General features: G+C 57.6%; 5 protein-coding genes across 7 annotated transcripts; all 5 read left to right on the top strand.

Moving 5' to 3' along the window:
- Positions 1 to 671: 671 nt before the first annotated feature.
- Positions 672 to 2,378, top strand: ABB37_08449 (putative mitochondrial heat shock protein; the record flags this gene model as incomplete). The annotated part of the gene is made up of 1 exon (XM_015807465.1): positions 672 to 2,378. The coding sequence occupies one exon, from the start codon at positions 672 to 674 to the stop codon at positions 2,376 to 2,378; it is 1,707 nt and encodes a 568-aa protein (XP_015654004.1).
- Positions 2,379 to 3,158: 780 nt separating this feature from the next.
- On the top strand, positions 3,159 to 3,784 carry ABB37_08448 (nascent polypeptide associated complex subunit-like protein copy 2; the record flags this gene model as incomplete). Of its 2 annotated transcripts, none has more annotated exons than XM_015807464.1 (1): positions 3,159 to 3,784. In XM_015807464.1, exon 1 carries the CDS (start codon positions 3,260 to 3,262, stop codon positions 3,782 to 3,784), a length of 525 nt encoding a protein of 174 aa, XP_015654003.1. In that variant the 5' UTR covers positions 3,159 to 3,259. The 2 variants fall into 2 exon arrangements, with proteins under 2 accessions (XP_015654003.1, XP_015654002.1); XM_015807463.1 differs by having other exon boundaries at positions 3,199 to 3,784.
- Positions 3,785 to 4,641: 857 nt separating this feature from the next.
- Positions 4,642 to 5,354, top strand: ABB37_08447 (putative mitochondrial 60S ribosomal protein L10; the record flags this gene model as incomplete). Its single annotated transcript, XM_015807462.1, has 1 exon — positions 4,642 to 5,354. The coding sequence occupies exon 1, from the start codon at positions 4,713 to 4,715 to the stop codon at positions 5,352 to 5,354; it is 642 nt and encodes a 213-aa protein (XP_015654001.1). The 5' UTR covers positions 4,642 to 4,712.
- Positions 5,355 to 6,032: 678 nt separating this feature from the next.
- ABB37_08446 (hypothetical protein) lies at positions 6,033 to 9,146 on the top strand (the record flags this gene model as incomplete). 2 transcript variants are annotated; one of them, XM_015807461.1, is made up of 1 exon in its annotated part: positions 6,033 to 9,146. In XM_015807461.1, the coding sequence occupies exon 1, from the start codon at positions 6,444 to 6,446 to the stop codon at positions 9,144 to 9,146; it is 2,703 nt and encodes a 900-aa protein (XP_015654000.1). In that variant the 5' UTR covers positions 6,033 to 6,443. The 2 variants fall into 2 exon arrangements, with proteins under 2 accessions (XP_015654000.1, XP_015653999.1); XM_015807460.1 differs by having other exon boundaries at positions 6,046 to 9,146.
- Positions 9,147 to 9,851: 705 nt separating this feature from the next.
- On the top strand, positions 9,852 to 11,996 carry ABB37_08445 (hypothetical protein; the record flags this gene model as incomplete). Its single annotated transcript, XM_015807459.1, has 1 exon — positions 9,852 to 11,996. The coding sequence occupies one exon, from the start codon at positions 9,852 to 9,854 to the stop codon at positions 11,994 to 11,996; it is 2,145 nt and encodes a 714-aa protein (XP_015653998.1).
- Between the last annotated feature and the right edge of the window lie 2,993 nt (positions 11,997 to 14,989).

The following is a 14,989-nucleotide window of genomic DNA, read 5'->3' as shown; positions in this document are numbered from 1 at the left end:
GTAGAGTACGGGGGGGGGGGTGAAGGCGTCACCGTTCTAGTTTGACGGCGTCAAGAAACCACGTGGAGATGTGCATGGAGTTTCTCACAACAGCAAGAACGCAAATGGAAGAAACGTACTAATCAAGAGAGGACGAAATACGTTTTTTTTTTTTGGCTGTTGGTGTGCTCCGTAGCACGCGCCTCTATGGACTGGGGCAAGACCAACTGCTGGACAGCTATACGAAACCGTCGTTGATTGTTTTCATTACTTTGCCTTAAAAGAGAAAACTTTCATGGACACTCCAAAACCTACTGTCCTGCGCATGGAGCGATGAGTAGCCCGTCAGCGTTAGGAAGAGAAGCCTGTAGCGTACCGCATTTACGCTCCCCGACTCTTTTTCTGAGGCTGCATCAACGTTCTCCCTCTTCGACTTCGTTTCTTTCCTCTTCCCTGTCGTCTCTCCCTCTTCTTTCCTCTTTACTGAAGGTGCTTTGTTTGCTTGTTCTTTCCCCCCCCCCTTCTTCTCTCCGCTGTATATCAACTGCAAGGACTCTTCACAGGGCTTGTCGTCCACCGATACATACATATATATATATATATATATTGTAGCCGAACTCTGTAGAGGCTGCTGTACGCCTCTCGCTCTCCCACTTATACTCACCTCACACTCACTCGAAAGACAAAGAGTAATGCTGCCACGCTCGTGCAGCGGGGTGCTGTACGAGGTGCTGGAACTGGACCGCCAATGCACCTCCGCGGAAGTCAGCCAGCAGTACCGCCGCCTCGCCCTGCGCTACCACCCCGACCGCAACGCCGGCGCGACGGTGGAACAGTTCCAGCAGATTGAGGAGGCGCACCGCGTGTTGAGTAACCCGCAGCAGCGCCGGCTGTACGACACGGTTGGCCGCGAGGGCTTAAAGCAGCTGGGCGACTACAGTGGCGGCATGCTGGGCAGTCTGCTCATCATCATCGGCAACGTCGCGGCGGGGTGCTTCATTGTTGGCCTGCTCTCTGCTGCCTTCTTCGTTTCGCTGCTGGTTGGGTGCTACAAGATCGACGCGCCCGATCAGTGGCCGTCGTGGGGCGTCATCCTCCTTCCGCTGTGGTGCTTTTTACCGGGGCTGGTGGTGGCCAGTGTGGCCGTCATGGTGGAGAGCTGGAAGAGGGGGTTGTACGTGCTGCTGCTGCCAAGCGTGCGACTGCTGTTGTGCGTCGTAATCGTGGCGACCTCGGCGGCCGCGCTCGACCACCGCATGTCGCCGATATCCGCGTTTATCCCGTGGATTATCTGGTACGTCATCGGGACGGTGAGTGACATCGTGATGATGGTGCCGACGGTGTACCGCCGCGTACACTCGCCCCACTTTTCAGAGGAGGCGGCCTCGGGAACCACGAACGCCACGCAGGAACCGTTTCTGCCTGGCGGCGCGCACAACTTCGCCGTACCGTCGCCTTCGACGGCAACGAACGACGACCACCGTGGCAGTCCTGCGGGGAGTGAGAACGGATCCTTCGCCACAACACCATGGCGTACGGGGCAGTACTGGCGTGACCTCGCGGAGCTCCTGCTCGAGGCGGGCTGCGTGTACGCGTTCATTGCGCTTGCGTTTCAGCGCGCTCTTCAGCAACAGAAACAGCAGCAGCAGCCGGCGGCACCTGGCCCGGTGCTGAGCTTCTGGGTCGTCCTCGCGCCTCTCCTTGTCTTCTTTGGGGTCCACTTCGTCGTGAACGCGTGGGAGGGCTTCTTCGCCCCGTCCTCCGTCCCCAACGACGGCCACGGCGGCGGCGACTCCGCCTCCGCCTCCCCGCTCAACGCCAGCACCCCCTTTCGGGACGGCAGCCACCGCACCAGCTCGGGCGGATCGTCAGTGTCGTCGTCCTCGGCCCAGCAACAACAACAGCAGCAGCAGTCGCAGCGTCCGCCGGGCCTGGGCGAGCGGGCCGCCAACGTGCTCCTCCGCACCGGACCTCCCGCGTGTGGGCTTTACATGTCAGCGATGTGGGCGGCCAAGGCGGAGTACGAATACAACGGCGTCACCACCGGCGCTGACCCGTCCGCCTTCCTTGCCTTTCTACCCATCCTCGTCGTGTTGGGGGCCTTGGCCTTCAGTGTGTGCTGCGGCGGGTGCCTCATCGTCTGCCTCGGTCGAACGCTGACGAGCGCGGGTGAAGACGGGGCGGCGGGACAGCAGGCAGCACACTCACCGGCGCAGCGAAGCAGCGGCCGCAACACGACTACTTTAGCGCGCGATGAAGGCTACCAAAGCACGGCGGCCAGCATCCCTCCGACACAGGGCAGCCCCGGCGCAGCGAGGTCCTTGCAGATGGCAGCACCGCATTTGGCGCCGCGCCGCGGTAACACGGCGAGCGATCTGGCCATTGAACAGATTGATTAGCTCGACCGATTAACGTAAAAAGAAGAAGAAAAGGAGGAGGGAGAGAAAGAGCGGTGCGGAAGAAGCCTGTTTATGATAGAGAGGGGGTGGGGTGCTGGTGTGTGTTCGCACGCTCCATTCCCGCTCCTTGCTGGGTGTGTGTCGATGGGGAGGGACTGTGCACTGTTTACGGAGGGATTTGTGGAAGGGGGGGTTAATAGCTGATATCGCGCTCGGCATGTATCGTTCTGCAGCGCACATATCGTCGATGCGAGCGTGTTCCCCGCTTCTTTACTGACTGCTTTCTTGTTTCTCCTCTTCTTCTTCAAACGAACAACATGAATGTTGTGTTGTGCAGCGGCGTCCGTCTGCTCTGTTTGCCTTTCCGTTATTTTGCGATTCTTCATTGGCACCGTGTGCTTCTTCTTTCGGGGCAGAGGCGTGCTCGTTCACCAAGTACTGAAAAGGAAAAGAGAGCAAAAACCCCCGGGAGGTTAAATCGCGTTGCGTGATGTGTGTATCGTACGGTTGCGTTTCTTGCTAGTTTTCAACTCCTATGCGATTCTGTGTGTGAACTCACGGACACCCTCGCTAATCCAGCTGATTCGAGCGGAAACGGTCTTTCAGAGTGGGCGATGCGGTTCGAAGCCTTCTGTGGATCCCCAGCTGGTTGATGCACGGCATTTCAGCTGCTCTGTTCTTGGATCTGTCCCTTTCAACTTCTAACTTTTCCTCTTTTTCTTCTCCCACCTTGCCTTTAACCATTATTATTATTACTATTCCTGTTTTACGCGGCAAACAGCCCACCTTCACATCCGCATTGAGTTTCTTAGTTGCCCTCTCACGCCCTCACACTTTAACTCCCTCTCTCTTTATCATCCCTCCCCACCGCACCACCCATCATGTCCGCCGAAGAAGCGCAGAACGCCGCCGCCGTGGCCGTTGACGACGAGGTGCCCACGCTGGAGGCGGCCGAGGTGCCGCAGAGCGCGAAGCAGTCGAAGCGCTACGCCAAGGCGATGGCCAAGATGGGCCTCAAGCCGGAGCCGAACATCGTCAAGGTGAACATCCGCAAGATCGGCTCGCTCGCCTTCGCCATGGTGCAGCCGGAGGTGTACCGCTTCCCCGGCACCAACACCTTCGTCATCTTCGGCGAGGCCCAGCTGGAGGACATGAGCGCGCTGGCGCAGGAGGCCGCCGCCCGCGCCGCCGTGTCGGGGGCGGCAGAGACATCCGACGACGCCGCCGCCGCCGCGCCCGCCGCGAAGGAGGAGGACGACGGCGAGGAGGTGGACGCCGGCGGCCTCGACGAGAAGGAGATCAACGTGGTGATGAGCCAGGCGAACGTGTCGCGCAACAAGGCCATCAGGGCCCTCAAGAACAACAACGGCGACATCGTGAACACCATCATGGAGCTGACCATGTAAGGGCAGTGCAAGGGATTTTAATATTGAAAGCACCTCTCGCTCTTGTGGTTCTTTTCTCACGCCCTCCTTCGCCGTTGTCAGCGTCTGTGACGGATCACCCTCCGTCTTACGTTTCGCTTCAACTGCGTGTGGATGACGGATCTCGCGATCGACCGTAGCGCCAGCCATTGCTGGCGTAGAAGAGACAGGGGCCGTTCGCATGGGTGGGTGCGTGGATTCTGTTTCGCGTGTGTCGCCATGCCTCCTACGCGTGAACCTCCTCTTTATTCACTTCTCCGTCGTCTGCGCGGATGCGTCTGTGACAGGGAAGAAACGACTGAGCCAAACACGTTTACTATTGTTTTTCTGATACTTTCTGTTTTATCATTTCACCCTTTCAAATAATAATAAAAGAAACATCTGCTGCGGTAACGCTGTTTCTCCGTTGAGCTCTTCGGTCACGCATCTTGCAGGCCTGAAGAAGAAGGGAGAAAGGTGTTGTTCTCGGGCGCGCCGCCGTGCCCCGTGTGAATACCGACTTTACAAAATCCACCGTTCGTCAATAATGATGGCGGGTTGTGGTGGTTAATAGTATTATTATTGTTGAAGACCCCTACACTGTTCCTTCAGTGTGCTTGGGGTTTTGATGATGTGTGCGTACTACCGGCGCATGGCGTCGTTGCGCACTCCTCTTGGCATATTCTGTCCTCTTCTCGTACTCCCGGCCCCCGCCCCCCTCCTTTATTTCGCTTCTTCATTTCCACGCCTCTTCATCCGTCCCGTCACACAACTAAACATCAATAATTTTGCTGTTGATGTTCTTTCTCTCTATACTGCACCCTTCCCATCTATTGTTCCTTCGTCTCCTTCCATTCTCAGAGGTCGACTCACCGTTCCGTGTATTTCTACCCTAGAATATACTCAACAGACACCCCCCACCGTCGCAGCCATGGCTCGCCGTCCGTCTCGTTGCTACCGCTTCTGCAAGAACAAGCCGTACCCGAAGTCCCGCTTCTGCCGCGGTGTGCCGGACTCCAAGATTCGCAACTTCGACATCGGCCGCCGCCGCGCCACCGTCGATGAGTTCCCGGTGTGCATCCACGTGGTGTCTCGCGAGCTGGAGCAGATCGCGTCCGAGGCGCTGGAGGCTGCCCGCATTCAGGCCAACAAGTACATGACGAAGCGCGCCAACAAGGATGTGTTCCACATGCGCACCCGTGCCCACCCCTTCCACGTGCTCCGCATCAACAAGATGCTCTCCTGCGCCGGTGCCGATCGTCTGCAGACCGGTATGCGCGGTGCCTTCGGTAAGCCGAACGGTGTGTGCGCGCGCGTCCGCATTGGCCAGATCCTGCTGTCCATGCGCACCAAGGATGCGTACGTGCCGCAGGCCTACGAGGCCCTGCGCCGCGCCAAGATGAAGTTCCCCGGCCGCCAGATCATCGTGACGTCCAAGTACTGGGGCTTCACCGACATCCTGCGCACCGAGTACGAGGCACTGCGCGACGCCGGCAGGCTCGAGCAGCGCGGCATCCACTGCAAGCTCATCACCCCCAAGGGCAAGATCACCATGCGCAACGTGATGGCGTAAGAATAGGATGCCCACTTCCGGCCGTACCCTGTGGTGTTAATGTCTGTACTGACAATTGCACCGCCCTTCTCTCTCTCTCTCTCCCATACCCTCCTTTTGATTTTCCAACTCTCAACAGTCTTTCCAGTTTCTTTTGTGGCTCCGCAGCGGCTCGCTGATGTGCGTGACGGAGCGAAGAGTTGAAAGGAAGACGAAGAGGAGGGGAGGGGGGAGGTTAGCGTGGCGCGATTGTCTGGGACGCCTCTCACTTCTTCATTATTACTGTTCTTTATCATTTTCCCTTTAAAAGAAAAAATTCAAGATTGGCCGTTTCAACGACCCAATTCGCTCTGTGCTAGAGTGCCAGCGACACACACACACCTTCGCACATTGCTGCTGTGATGGTGGTGGCGCTGGCTGATTCAGGAATGAACCGACTTTTCGCCACGTCCTCTGCGTTTCCTTCATACACCCATGTGTGTGAGACAGAAATTTGGTGACGCGGAAGGCGATGCAAGCAATTGCCCAAGAACGCAAAAACTGGTCGAACCACCTCGCCGTGTCTGTTCTCTCATCGCCCCTTCATTGAAGCGGCGCCTTCCTGTGCGTGTGCGTGCGTGTCCTTCTGCTTCCATTTCCTCGCTCTCTTTTCAGGTTTTTCTTCTCCTTCTCTCGTTTTCCACTACTCACATCGTCGTAGTGCGCCTCTTCAGCACCTCTCTGTCAGCTGGCGTGCGAGGCGTGCCGTGTAACCAGCGTTACCTTCTTCCTTCCCTGCTCCTCAATCAACGAGAGGCGTCCCGGTTGCCGTTGTTGTTCTTGACTGCGTGCGGGCGAGTAGTAGAAAAGGAAAATTAATCATCTATCTAGGAACATAACCCCCCCCCCTCCATCACAACTTCCGTTAAGCACCTGCAACAATATCTGATTATCATTATTATTAATTTGTGCTTGCGTTGCCGCCCTTTTCTGTCCCGCCGCTGAGCGTCACCGACGTCAGCTGCGCCTGCTTTTCTCTCTTCTTTCCAGCCGCCACTGCGTCGTTTGAGGGCAGTGCCAATATCTTCATTTATTTGGTTTATCTCTTTTCCCTCCCGTATATCGTTGAGAATGGCCGCCACCGCAGTTGCAGCCGTGTCGTCTCCGCCGTCTTCTTCTTCCGGTGACGATGGCGACGCGCGAAGTAGCTGTGGTACTCGCAGCAGCAGTCTCAGCTCCACACGCGCCGCCGGTCTCGCCTACGCGTACGACAGCGCCTCCATTGCGCAGGTACCTGGCCTCGTCGTGCCGCTCGTGCCTCCTTGCAAAGGAGGCTGTGCGGCACTGGCGGGAGCCGTCTTTGCCCTCGAGCAGTTAAGTGCGGTGATGGAGAGCGTGCTGGATCGTGTTGACCGCACAGCCGCGGCGCGATGGCGCACGCTGGACAACCTTCAAACGCGCATTACCGCCTGCGCAGGGGCCATCACCCGCATCAAGAACCGCCGGACATCGACGCTGCTGGAGAGTAAACCTCGTTACCCGCTCCTGCCTCCTTCACCACACGCAGCGGCCACTCGCAAAAGGCAGGGGAAGCATCCGCCTGGTTCGACCGCGTACACAACGGCCATCGCGGATTTGGCCGTCCCGTCTGCCGTGTACACCAAGTGCAGCGATCGCTATCTACGCCCACGGCGTGCCTCACCGCTGCCGGCGGTCGCACCGGACTCCTGCAGCTCCAACTCCGATGACGACGACGGTGGCGGTGACGATGACGAGACGAACTATCCACTTCCGCGGCCCTCCTATCAACGGCCACTGCGCACCATCGCCGCCGTATCGACGACATCTGCGTCCTCCACTGCAACAACAGCGGCCGCCGCTGCTGCGTTGCGTCGTCAGCTGCGCGCGGGTGAGGGCCCGCAGCCTCCGATTAATCCGATGTCCTATGTGGCCCTAGCCGAGTCCATGCCGCTGGAGTCTGTAAGTTGGGACGTCGACAGCGGTGGTGGGGCAGCAGTGACGATGATGGGGGACACCGTTGCCACCGCCGCTTCTTCCGCGGGAAATACGGCGGCCGGTTCTGCCGTGCCGTTTTGGCAGCCCCGCACCCTGCCGGTGGTCCGCGGTGGGCAGGCGCTGCAGGCGGGGTGTGAGGTGCCGAACTCGGCCAGCGCGCTCGTTAGCTTCCCGGCGCGGCGGGTGGCGTATCGACACCTGGCCGCGACATCGCCGTCGAATGTCGTTGCGGCGAGTCCGGGAAAGCGAGGACCACCTCGGCATGCAGCCACACTCGCAGACCCGCGGACGGGCAGTCGCGCGCACACGAGGAGCAGCATCGACGGCGCCGTCCTCGGCGGCAGTGCCGTGAATTTGCAGCAGGACTTCATCACGCAGACGGAGGCGCAGCAGTACGCGTTTGTGCCGGGCGGCAACGGCACGTCGGCGGTGCACGCGCTCCTGTCGGACCTCCCGCGCGATCTCCCGCTGCGGCACATCGCCGCGGTGCGTCGCTGGGACCGGCAGAACACCGCCACGTCGCAGCAGCAGCAGCAGCGACGACGACAACGCAGGGGTGGTAGTGGGAGCGGAGGTGATGAAGATGGAGCAGAGGAGGAGGAGGAGGAGGAGGGGGACGGGGAGCGCAGACACGTGGTGCGTGACACCGACGCCTTCAGTTTGGAGAACAGCGGTGGTATTGGACGTCATGGCGAGGGCTTGTTGGAGGGCATGACACCAAGCCAGCAGCAGCAACTGCAGCGTAGAATGCACGCGCAGCAGCAGCGGCACGGACGTCGCAGGCGACGCCACCACGCCGGCTCCTCGTACAGCAGCGAGAAGAGCGGCATCGACGATGACGAACGTAGTTATGATGGTGGTGAAAGCGACGAAGACCCGCGCCGGTCAACGGACAGGCGGCGCGCAACTCAACAACAAGGCGGACAGAAGAGGCATGATAAACTGTCGTCGAGCGGGGCAGCAAGGAGTTCAGCTGCTCCGCCTTCCGCTCCTTCTGGGATGCCCCCTCCATCGACCACCGCACCGCCACCGCCACCGCCACCGCCAGGGGTGATGCGTTCAACGACGGCACCGCCACCACCGCCGCTGCCGCCAGCAGCGTTACTCCAAGGTACGCCGAACCCACCGATGTTTCCCGGGCGTGGTGGGCCGAGCGCGGGCAGCGGGGCAGGGAGTGGAGGGCCGCCTCGCCTGCCGCCGCCTCCACCGCCACCGCCGCCGAGGGGCGCCGCTGCAGCTCCGTTTGGCTCCGGCACCGTTTCTGCACAGCCGAAGTCCACCGCCGCCGGACGACCACCACCGCCTCCGCCTCCGCCTCCGCCGCCGCCGCCTCGCGGTCCGGGAGGTGGTAGCCTTCCACCGCCCCCGCCCCCGCCGCCCGCACAAGCCTCGAATAAATCCGCGCCGCAACCACCGCTAGGCGTGCGTCAAGGTGGAGCCCCACAAGGTGGCAAGTCATCCCTCCCCCCTCCACCTCCACCTCCCCCCTCCTCTGCCGGAGGCGCCCTCTCCTCGCTGCTCGGTCAGCGACGAAGAGCTCTGCAGGGCGACGCCTCAAGTGACAGCAGCAGCGACAGCAGCAGCAGCGGCGGCGGCAACAAGACGAGGCGTAAGCGAAACAACGACCACAGTAGAATTAATGATAACGGAGAGCAGACGGGTGGCTCGCTTCCGTCCACGTCATCGTCGTCCTCGGCGGCAGTGACGGCTGGGCATGACGCGCGGAAAGCACCGCCACCGCCGCCACGACCAGGTGCGCCTCCACGGCCTCCGCGGCTCGGCGGCGACTCCTCCTCCAGCGACGACAGCGACTGGTGAAGGAGGGCGGCGGGGTGAATACATTCGCATGGGAGCGAGTGCGGGGGTGACTCGCGGAAAGGGAAACGGTATTTTGTTGATGTTGTTGTTGTCGTGGGAGGAGGGAGGAGTGGGGGGTTCATTGATGCTCTCGCGAAGCATTTACGTTGGTGCGAGTGACCGTAGGCCGAAGTGGTGCGCGTGGGTCGGGTTTTTTCGTTGCCTTATTAACATCCCTCTACGTCAAATATGTTTGTATGCGTATTGCAGGTTCGCGTTCTACGTGCTGGTGGCGCGTGATCGTCAGCGACCGTCTCGCAGATTTAAAAAGGTAAAATAAAGGAGGGGCGAAGCCGTCTGTCTCCTCCCTGGACGACTGCCCGTGATAGCTACGCGACGCATTCACCCTTACTACTACCATTATTATTATTATTATTTCTCTTCAGCTTCCGTCGCAGGAGTTTGGTGTTCATGCTCTTCCACTTCTTTGTCCTGTACACCTCCGTTTGTTTGTTTTTTCGCGACCTCCGTGATGACCACCCACCACCACATCGCGCCACAAAGAAACCAAAGCAGCGCAGGACAGCGAGAGAGAGAGAGAGAGAGAGAGTGGGGAAGGAGAACAAAAGGCGGGGGTTCTCTTGCAGTTTTCCAGCCGCCGATACAACACATTTATAATCTTGTCGTCGTTTTGTCTTCTTTCGTTGTTGTAGCAGTGGGACAATAATGCACGCGACTCCGCCGGTGACGGTGCGGGTTGGCGCGGCGTCTCCGGTGAGCGCTGCTCCCGCCGGCGCCACCGGTCGGGTCACCGCCGGGGTGACTTCCGCCTCCGCCTCCGCCGCCGCCGCCAATGTCGGCAGCGCACCAAAGCCGGGCGTCGTATCCGCCAGCATCGCCGCCGCGCCTGCCGTCGTGACGGCCCCCGATGGCACCGTCATGCTCTCCGCACCGCTGGGTCTGCAGGCCTCCGTGCTATCGCAGCCGTCGTTTTATCCCTCACTGGGGGAGGACATGGGCGATCTAGCAGAGGAGGGGGACATTCTTTTCTCTGTGCTGGGCGACCCGTGGAGTCGCGTGCGGGGTGAAGATCGCCCTGGTAATGAGCGTGCGAGCACCACAACAGCGGTAGCAGCAACAACTACCACAGTGGGTGCGGAAGCGCCGGTTGCCGAGAGCAACGCCAAGGATGTCGAGCCGGCGAAGCCCGCGGAGGTCGTTGCTTCTCCGCTAGCGCTCCCCGCAGCCGCAGCCGAGACCCGCACCTACCCCCTCTCCAGCAGCCTCTCCGCCTCCTCTTCCACCGCCCTGTGCGTGCAGCCGGTGTTGACGCTTCCACGCAAGATCGGCGTCGCCCTTGCCTGCGAAGTCTTCCGTGCGCTGCTGTGCTTCCACAACGCGGCCACCTACCCGCTGGCACAGGCGCACTTCCACATCGGCGTGGCACAGCCGCCGGCCCCGCTGCGTCGGCCACTGCTGCGCCGCACGCTGCCGGCCCTGCCCGCCAAGTCCAACTACACGATCGTCGCCTCCGTCCCGCTGCATGAGGTCTGCAGCTACTCCCTCGCCGTGACGGTGGAGTACAACGACCCGAGCGGGCGACAGCGGCAGCTGTCGTGGAACAGCATCCTGAAGACGGAGCAGCCGATTATGGAGGTGCAGCAACGGCGGTTGGCCTACCTGCGGCCGTGTGTCTCCATGAAAGGTAAGGCGCACGCGTCGTCCTCGCCGTTGTCGCGCGGGTACGCGTGCTACCAGCTGACGGTGGGCCTGCAGAACATGTCAAGCGTACCGCTAGTGATGACCTCGTCGGAGCTGCTTCTACCGACGCTGATCAACCACAGCGGCAAGCCCCTCTTCCGCAATCTAGCGCCACGGGAGACAGGGCAGGAACAGGACCTTCCTCATCCCTTGCTGCACCTCCAAGACGCGACCTCGGACGTGGGAGGAAGGAAGCCGTCCTCGCCCGCTTACTTGATGCCAGGCGACGCGCAGACACTCGTCTTCCTTATCGGGGTGTGCCTGGAGGAGCTGCGCCACGCCACCGTCGTGCACGGACAGGGCGGGGTCATGACGAAGCTACTCAGCCCGCGGCTGGCGTCTTTCGGCCACGTCCAGTGGACATGGTGCCGCGCGAACGGGGAAGCGGGCACGGCGCGCAGCGCTCCCCTGCACGTGGAGCAGCTGGTGGCTGAGCCGGACGTGGTGCTGCGCGTAACGCAGGTGGTGTCGGCTGCGGTGGCGGGCAAGTCCGCTGCGCCAGCAACGCCCACAGAGCATCCAGCATCCGCAGCGGCAGCGGAAGCGGAAGACCCCACTTTTGCAGAGGACGCGCCTCTCTCCACCTCTCCCTCCTTCTCCTCTCCCGCCGCGACGCCGCTGCTGCTGCTGGCGGGATCGCCCGTCACGATGGAGTTCGCGCTCGTCAACCACAGCTCGGTGCACCGCTACGACGTCGCGCTGAAGGTGCGGGTGGAGCGGCTGGCCCCGCAGTGGCTCTACACCGGTCCGACCGTCCGCCTCCTCGGCCTGCTCGAGCCGAGCAGCACGCTGACGTTTTCGCTGAGCGTGCTACCGTGGCAGGCGGGTTGGCTGCAGGTGGTGCAGGCCGCGCTGGAAGTGGTGGATGCGCGGATGCCGGAGGCAGTGCTGTGGCCGCCCGCTTCGACCTCGTTGTTGCGACCCGTGAGGGGACAAAACGGGAGCTTCAACAGTGCGGCGGCAGCAGCAGCAGCAGCAGACGGCAAAGACAGCAAAGACGGTGCTGACCGGCCAACGTTCGCGGCGACGGCGCCGGCGGTGGCGCAGTCCGCCATGAAAGCGACGTTGCCCGCTGTTGGGGACGTACTGTGCGACGTTCTGGTGCTGTGAAGACGCCTCACAGGTCCAGGGAAGAAAGGAAAAGAAGGGAGAGCCACACACGATGCGAGGAGTGTGATTGGAGCTGCGCGCTACACGCTCTTTCTCGTTCTTCGGCGCGCACCTCCATTGAGTTTTTTTTTTTCACTGTGTGTGTGTGTGTATGTGTGTGTGTGCTCATGCGTTGGTCGTTGCGCTCCTCATAGAGCGAGAGAAAGATAAACTCAGGTGCTGACACCCCGCTGGTTTGCCAAACCCTCTTCAGCAAGTATTATGTTGTTGTTGCTGTTGTTGTTGAACGCAGGAACTGTCCTGTGTCACCTCTGACTTTCTACTGCACTACATCAAGAGAAAAAGAAAGAAAAGTCATGCTCGCAGAGTGTTCAAGGTCTAGCAGAACGTGCAACCGCAAGCGCCCGAAAGGGAAAAGGGGGAAAAGAAAAAAGAACAGGCGACTTGGTCACATAATGAACTAGCCCGTTCGCCCTCCGGTGCAGGAGAAAAGGTCGTCCACCATCACCACCATCACCACCACTTCTTGCCCTTCCGCTCTCTCCACTTCTCGCGCCGCATCTCCTCCTCCCGTCGCTCTCCGAGATATACACCGGGACAACGTGCAGCCAATTGGTGTCACCAAAAAAATCACACACACACACACACACTTATATATATATATATATATATAAGCAGCAAAGTGCTACTGTCTTCCCTCTAAAGAATCTTTTTTAACCCGCTTTTTTATTCTCCTCGTTTTCTATTTTAACCTTTTTTTCCTTCTTTCGGCTGTTTTTCTAAGTGTTTCATTTTTAATCGTCAAAAGAAAAGCACTTCGTGTGTTTATATATATATTTATATTTATTATTATTCCAGATTCGTTGATCTCTGTGTGTGTGTGGGTGTGTGGGTGTGTGTGTGTGTGTGTACGTTGCTTGAAAGGGGAAGCAAATAAGGCTCTCAGCAAAGGAACTCGGTAAGCCAGAGAAAGAAAGAAAGAACTGTGTGGAACTGACTACGTCTTCCCGCATTCCCCTCCTCCCCACCCCGCCCCCCACCCCACGTTGTCAACACCTGCCTGCCAGCGTGTATATATATGTCATTTCTGCTTGTGTGTGTTTTTGTTTGTTTTTTTCTTTTTATGGTAAGTGTATTGTTGTGTGTTTCTCCAAGCAAACCAACGTAGAGTTGTCGGCAGAAACGCGAAAATCTGGTCAACTTGCTTATAGTGGTTGTTGTGTCTGTCTGTCTGTGTCTGTGTGAGAGAGTGTGTGCGTGAGATTTTAAAAACTACTAATTTTTTAAGCGAAGAAGAAACACAGCCAGTGGCGTGAAAACATCAACAGTACTTTTCTGATCCTTTTTTTGTTTTGTTTGTTTGTGTTATTTCTAGTGTGTGTGTGTGTGCGTGTGTGCGTCGAGGATGCGTGTCAACAGTAGAGCTGAGAGTCAAACAAACCTTTGTTTCAACATCACCTCTTCCCGAACCTTTGCACCGCCCGCTCTCTCTCTCTTTTGAAATCTTTTCTTTTCTCTTTTCCCCTCTCACATTTTCCTTCAATCGAGTTTGGCCGCTCTCTCTCTCTTCTCGGTGCTGTTTTTCATTTTTTGATTTCTTTCGTTCTTATTAATACTATTATTATTATTCACCACTTGTTTGCTGTCTCAACATTACCACATAAATACATATATATATATATATATATATATATTCTCTTTTGTCATCTGCGTAAGTGCTTTGAATCGCTTTCAGCGCATTGTTCTCTTTTCCCTCGCTGCTCTTCCTTCCTTCTTTCTTTCTTTGGTGCTGGTGGTCGTGGCGGTGCTGCTTTTGTTTCTACGTCGCCGCCTGCGCCTTCCCCTCCCCCGTTTTTTCCTCTGTTTTGTTTTTTTCTTATTTGTTCTTTTCAAGAAGCCGACGACTACACGCGGCGAACGAAGCTTTTTTTTCTCTCTTGCTTTTGAGGATATATAAATATCGCAAAACGGCCTTCTAAAAAAAATTTCCAAAAGGAATTGGGAATAACAAAAGCTCCCTTGCTTCCTGTGTGTGTGTGCGTGTATAACAGGTTTTTCCTTTCTCTTCCTTTCTTTCTTTCCTCCTATTACAGCGTTTCAGTAGCGCTACCCAAGTTTTTGTTGTTGTCTGGTTGTACGTGTGTGTGTGTGTCGGATCGGTCCTTCTCCATCACGCTGCTTCTCGTAGCGGCCAGAATAGTGACGCCGCCCACCGTTCTTTTCATGTTGTTCTCCTTGTTTTATTATTATTAATATTATTATTACTCCTGGACATCAAACATTGCTAAACATAGATCAGCTAAACATCTATCCACTTGTGCGATACAGTAACAAAGGCCGTCATCTATTCGTGGGACGTTCTCTCTTTCTCTCTATCTCTGTGTGTGACTTCTTTTTCTTTTTCTGTTTTTCCTTCTTCATGGTAACATTTTTCTCTTTTGAAGTCAACCACTGTGTTTTTTAGTATTAATTACTATTCTTACTTCTCCGGATTGTATTTTTCTGCTGTCGTATGTTGGCGCCACACGGTGTGCAGCCTCTTCGTGTTGTTGTTGCTCCTCCGCCGCCTCCGCCTCGCTGTTGTCGCGGATTCACTGTCGCTTCGTCTTCTCTTCCTTGCCTCTTCTTTTTTATTGCTCCCACGAGGAAAAAAGGGAAAAAGGAGAAAAGAAAATTTATTGAAGAGGGACGCACGTCGACCACGGAGGACACGACACGCTAGGAGCGCAACGTAGGTGCGCCGTAGCGACGCACACGTGTATATATACATACAGCTTTGTTGTTTGTTGTGGGACTCGAATCAGTTCTTTTTTCTTCTTTTTCTTTTGTTCCTACTCTTACTCGCGTGTGTTTTGGTTGTTGTCTTTAAAAAAAGTAATAATAGGTTTCCCCCCCCCCCTCTCAAACAGTCACCTGCGGGGAAAAACAAACACCTCTGTGCACCTTCGATTGGTTCAACGGCAACACCTACACACCTATATATATATATATAT

Source organism: Leptomonas pyrrhocoris (assembly GCF_001293395.1).
Source record: "Leptomonas pyrrhocoris isolate H10 chromosome Unknown, whole genome shotgun sequence".
In the NCBI taxonomy this organism is placed as follows: domain Eukaryota; phylum Euglenozoa; class Kinetoplastea; order Trypanosomatida; family Trypanosomatidae; genus Leptomonas; species Leptomonas pyrrhocoris.
The sequence above is the reverse complement of the archived record's forward strand: the minus strand, read 5'-3'. Positions and strand labels throughout refer to the sequence as shown.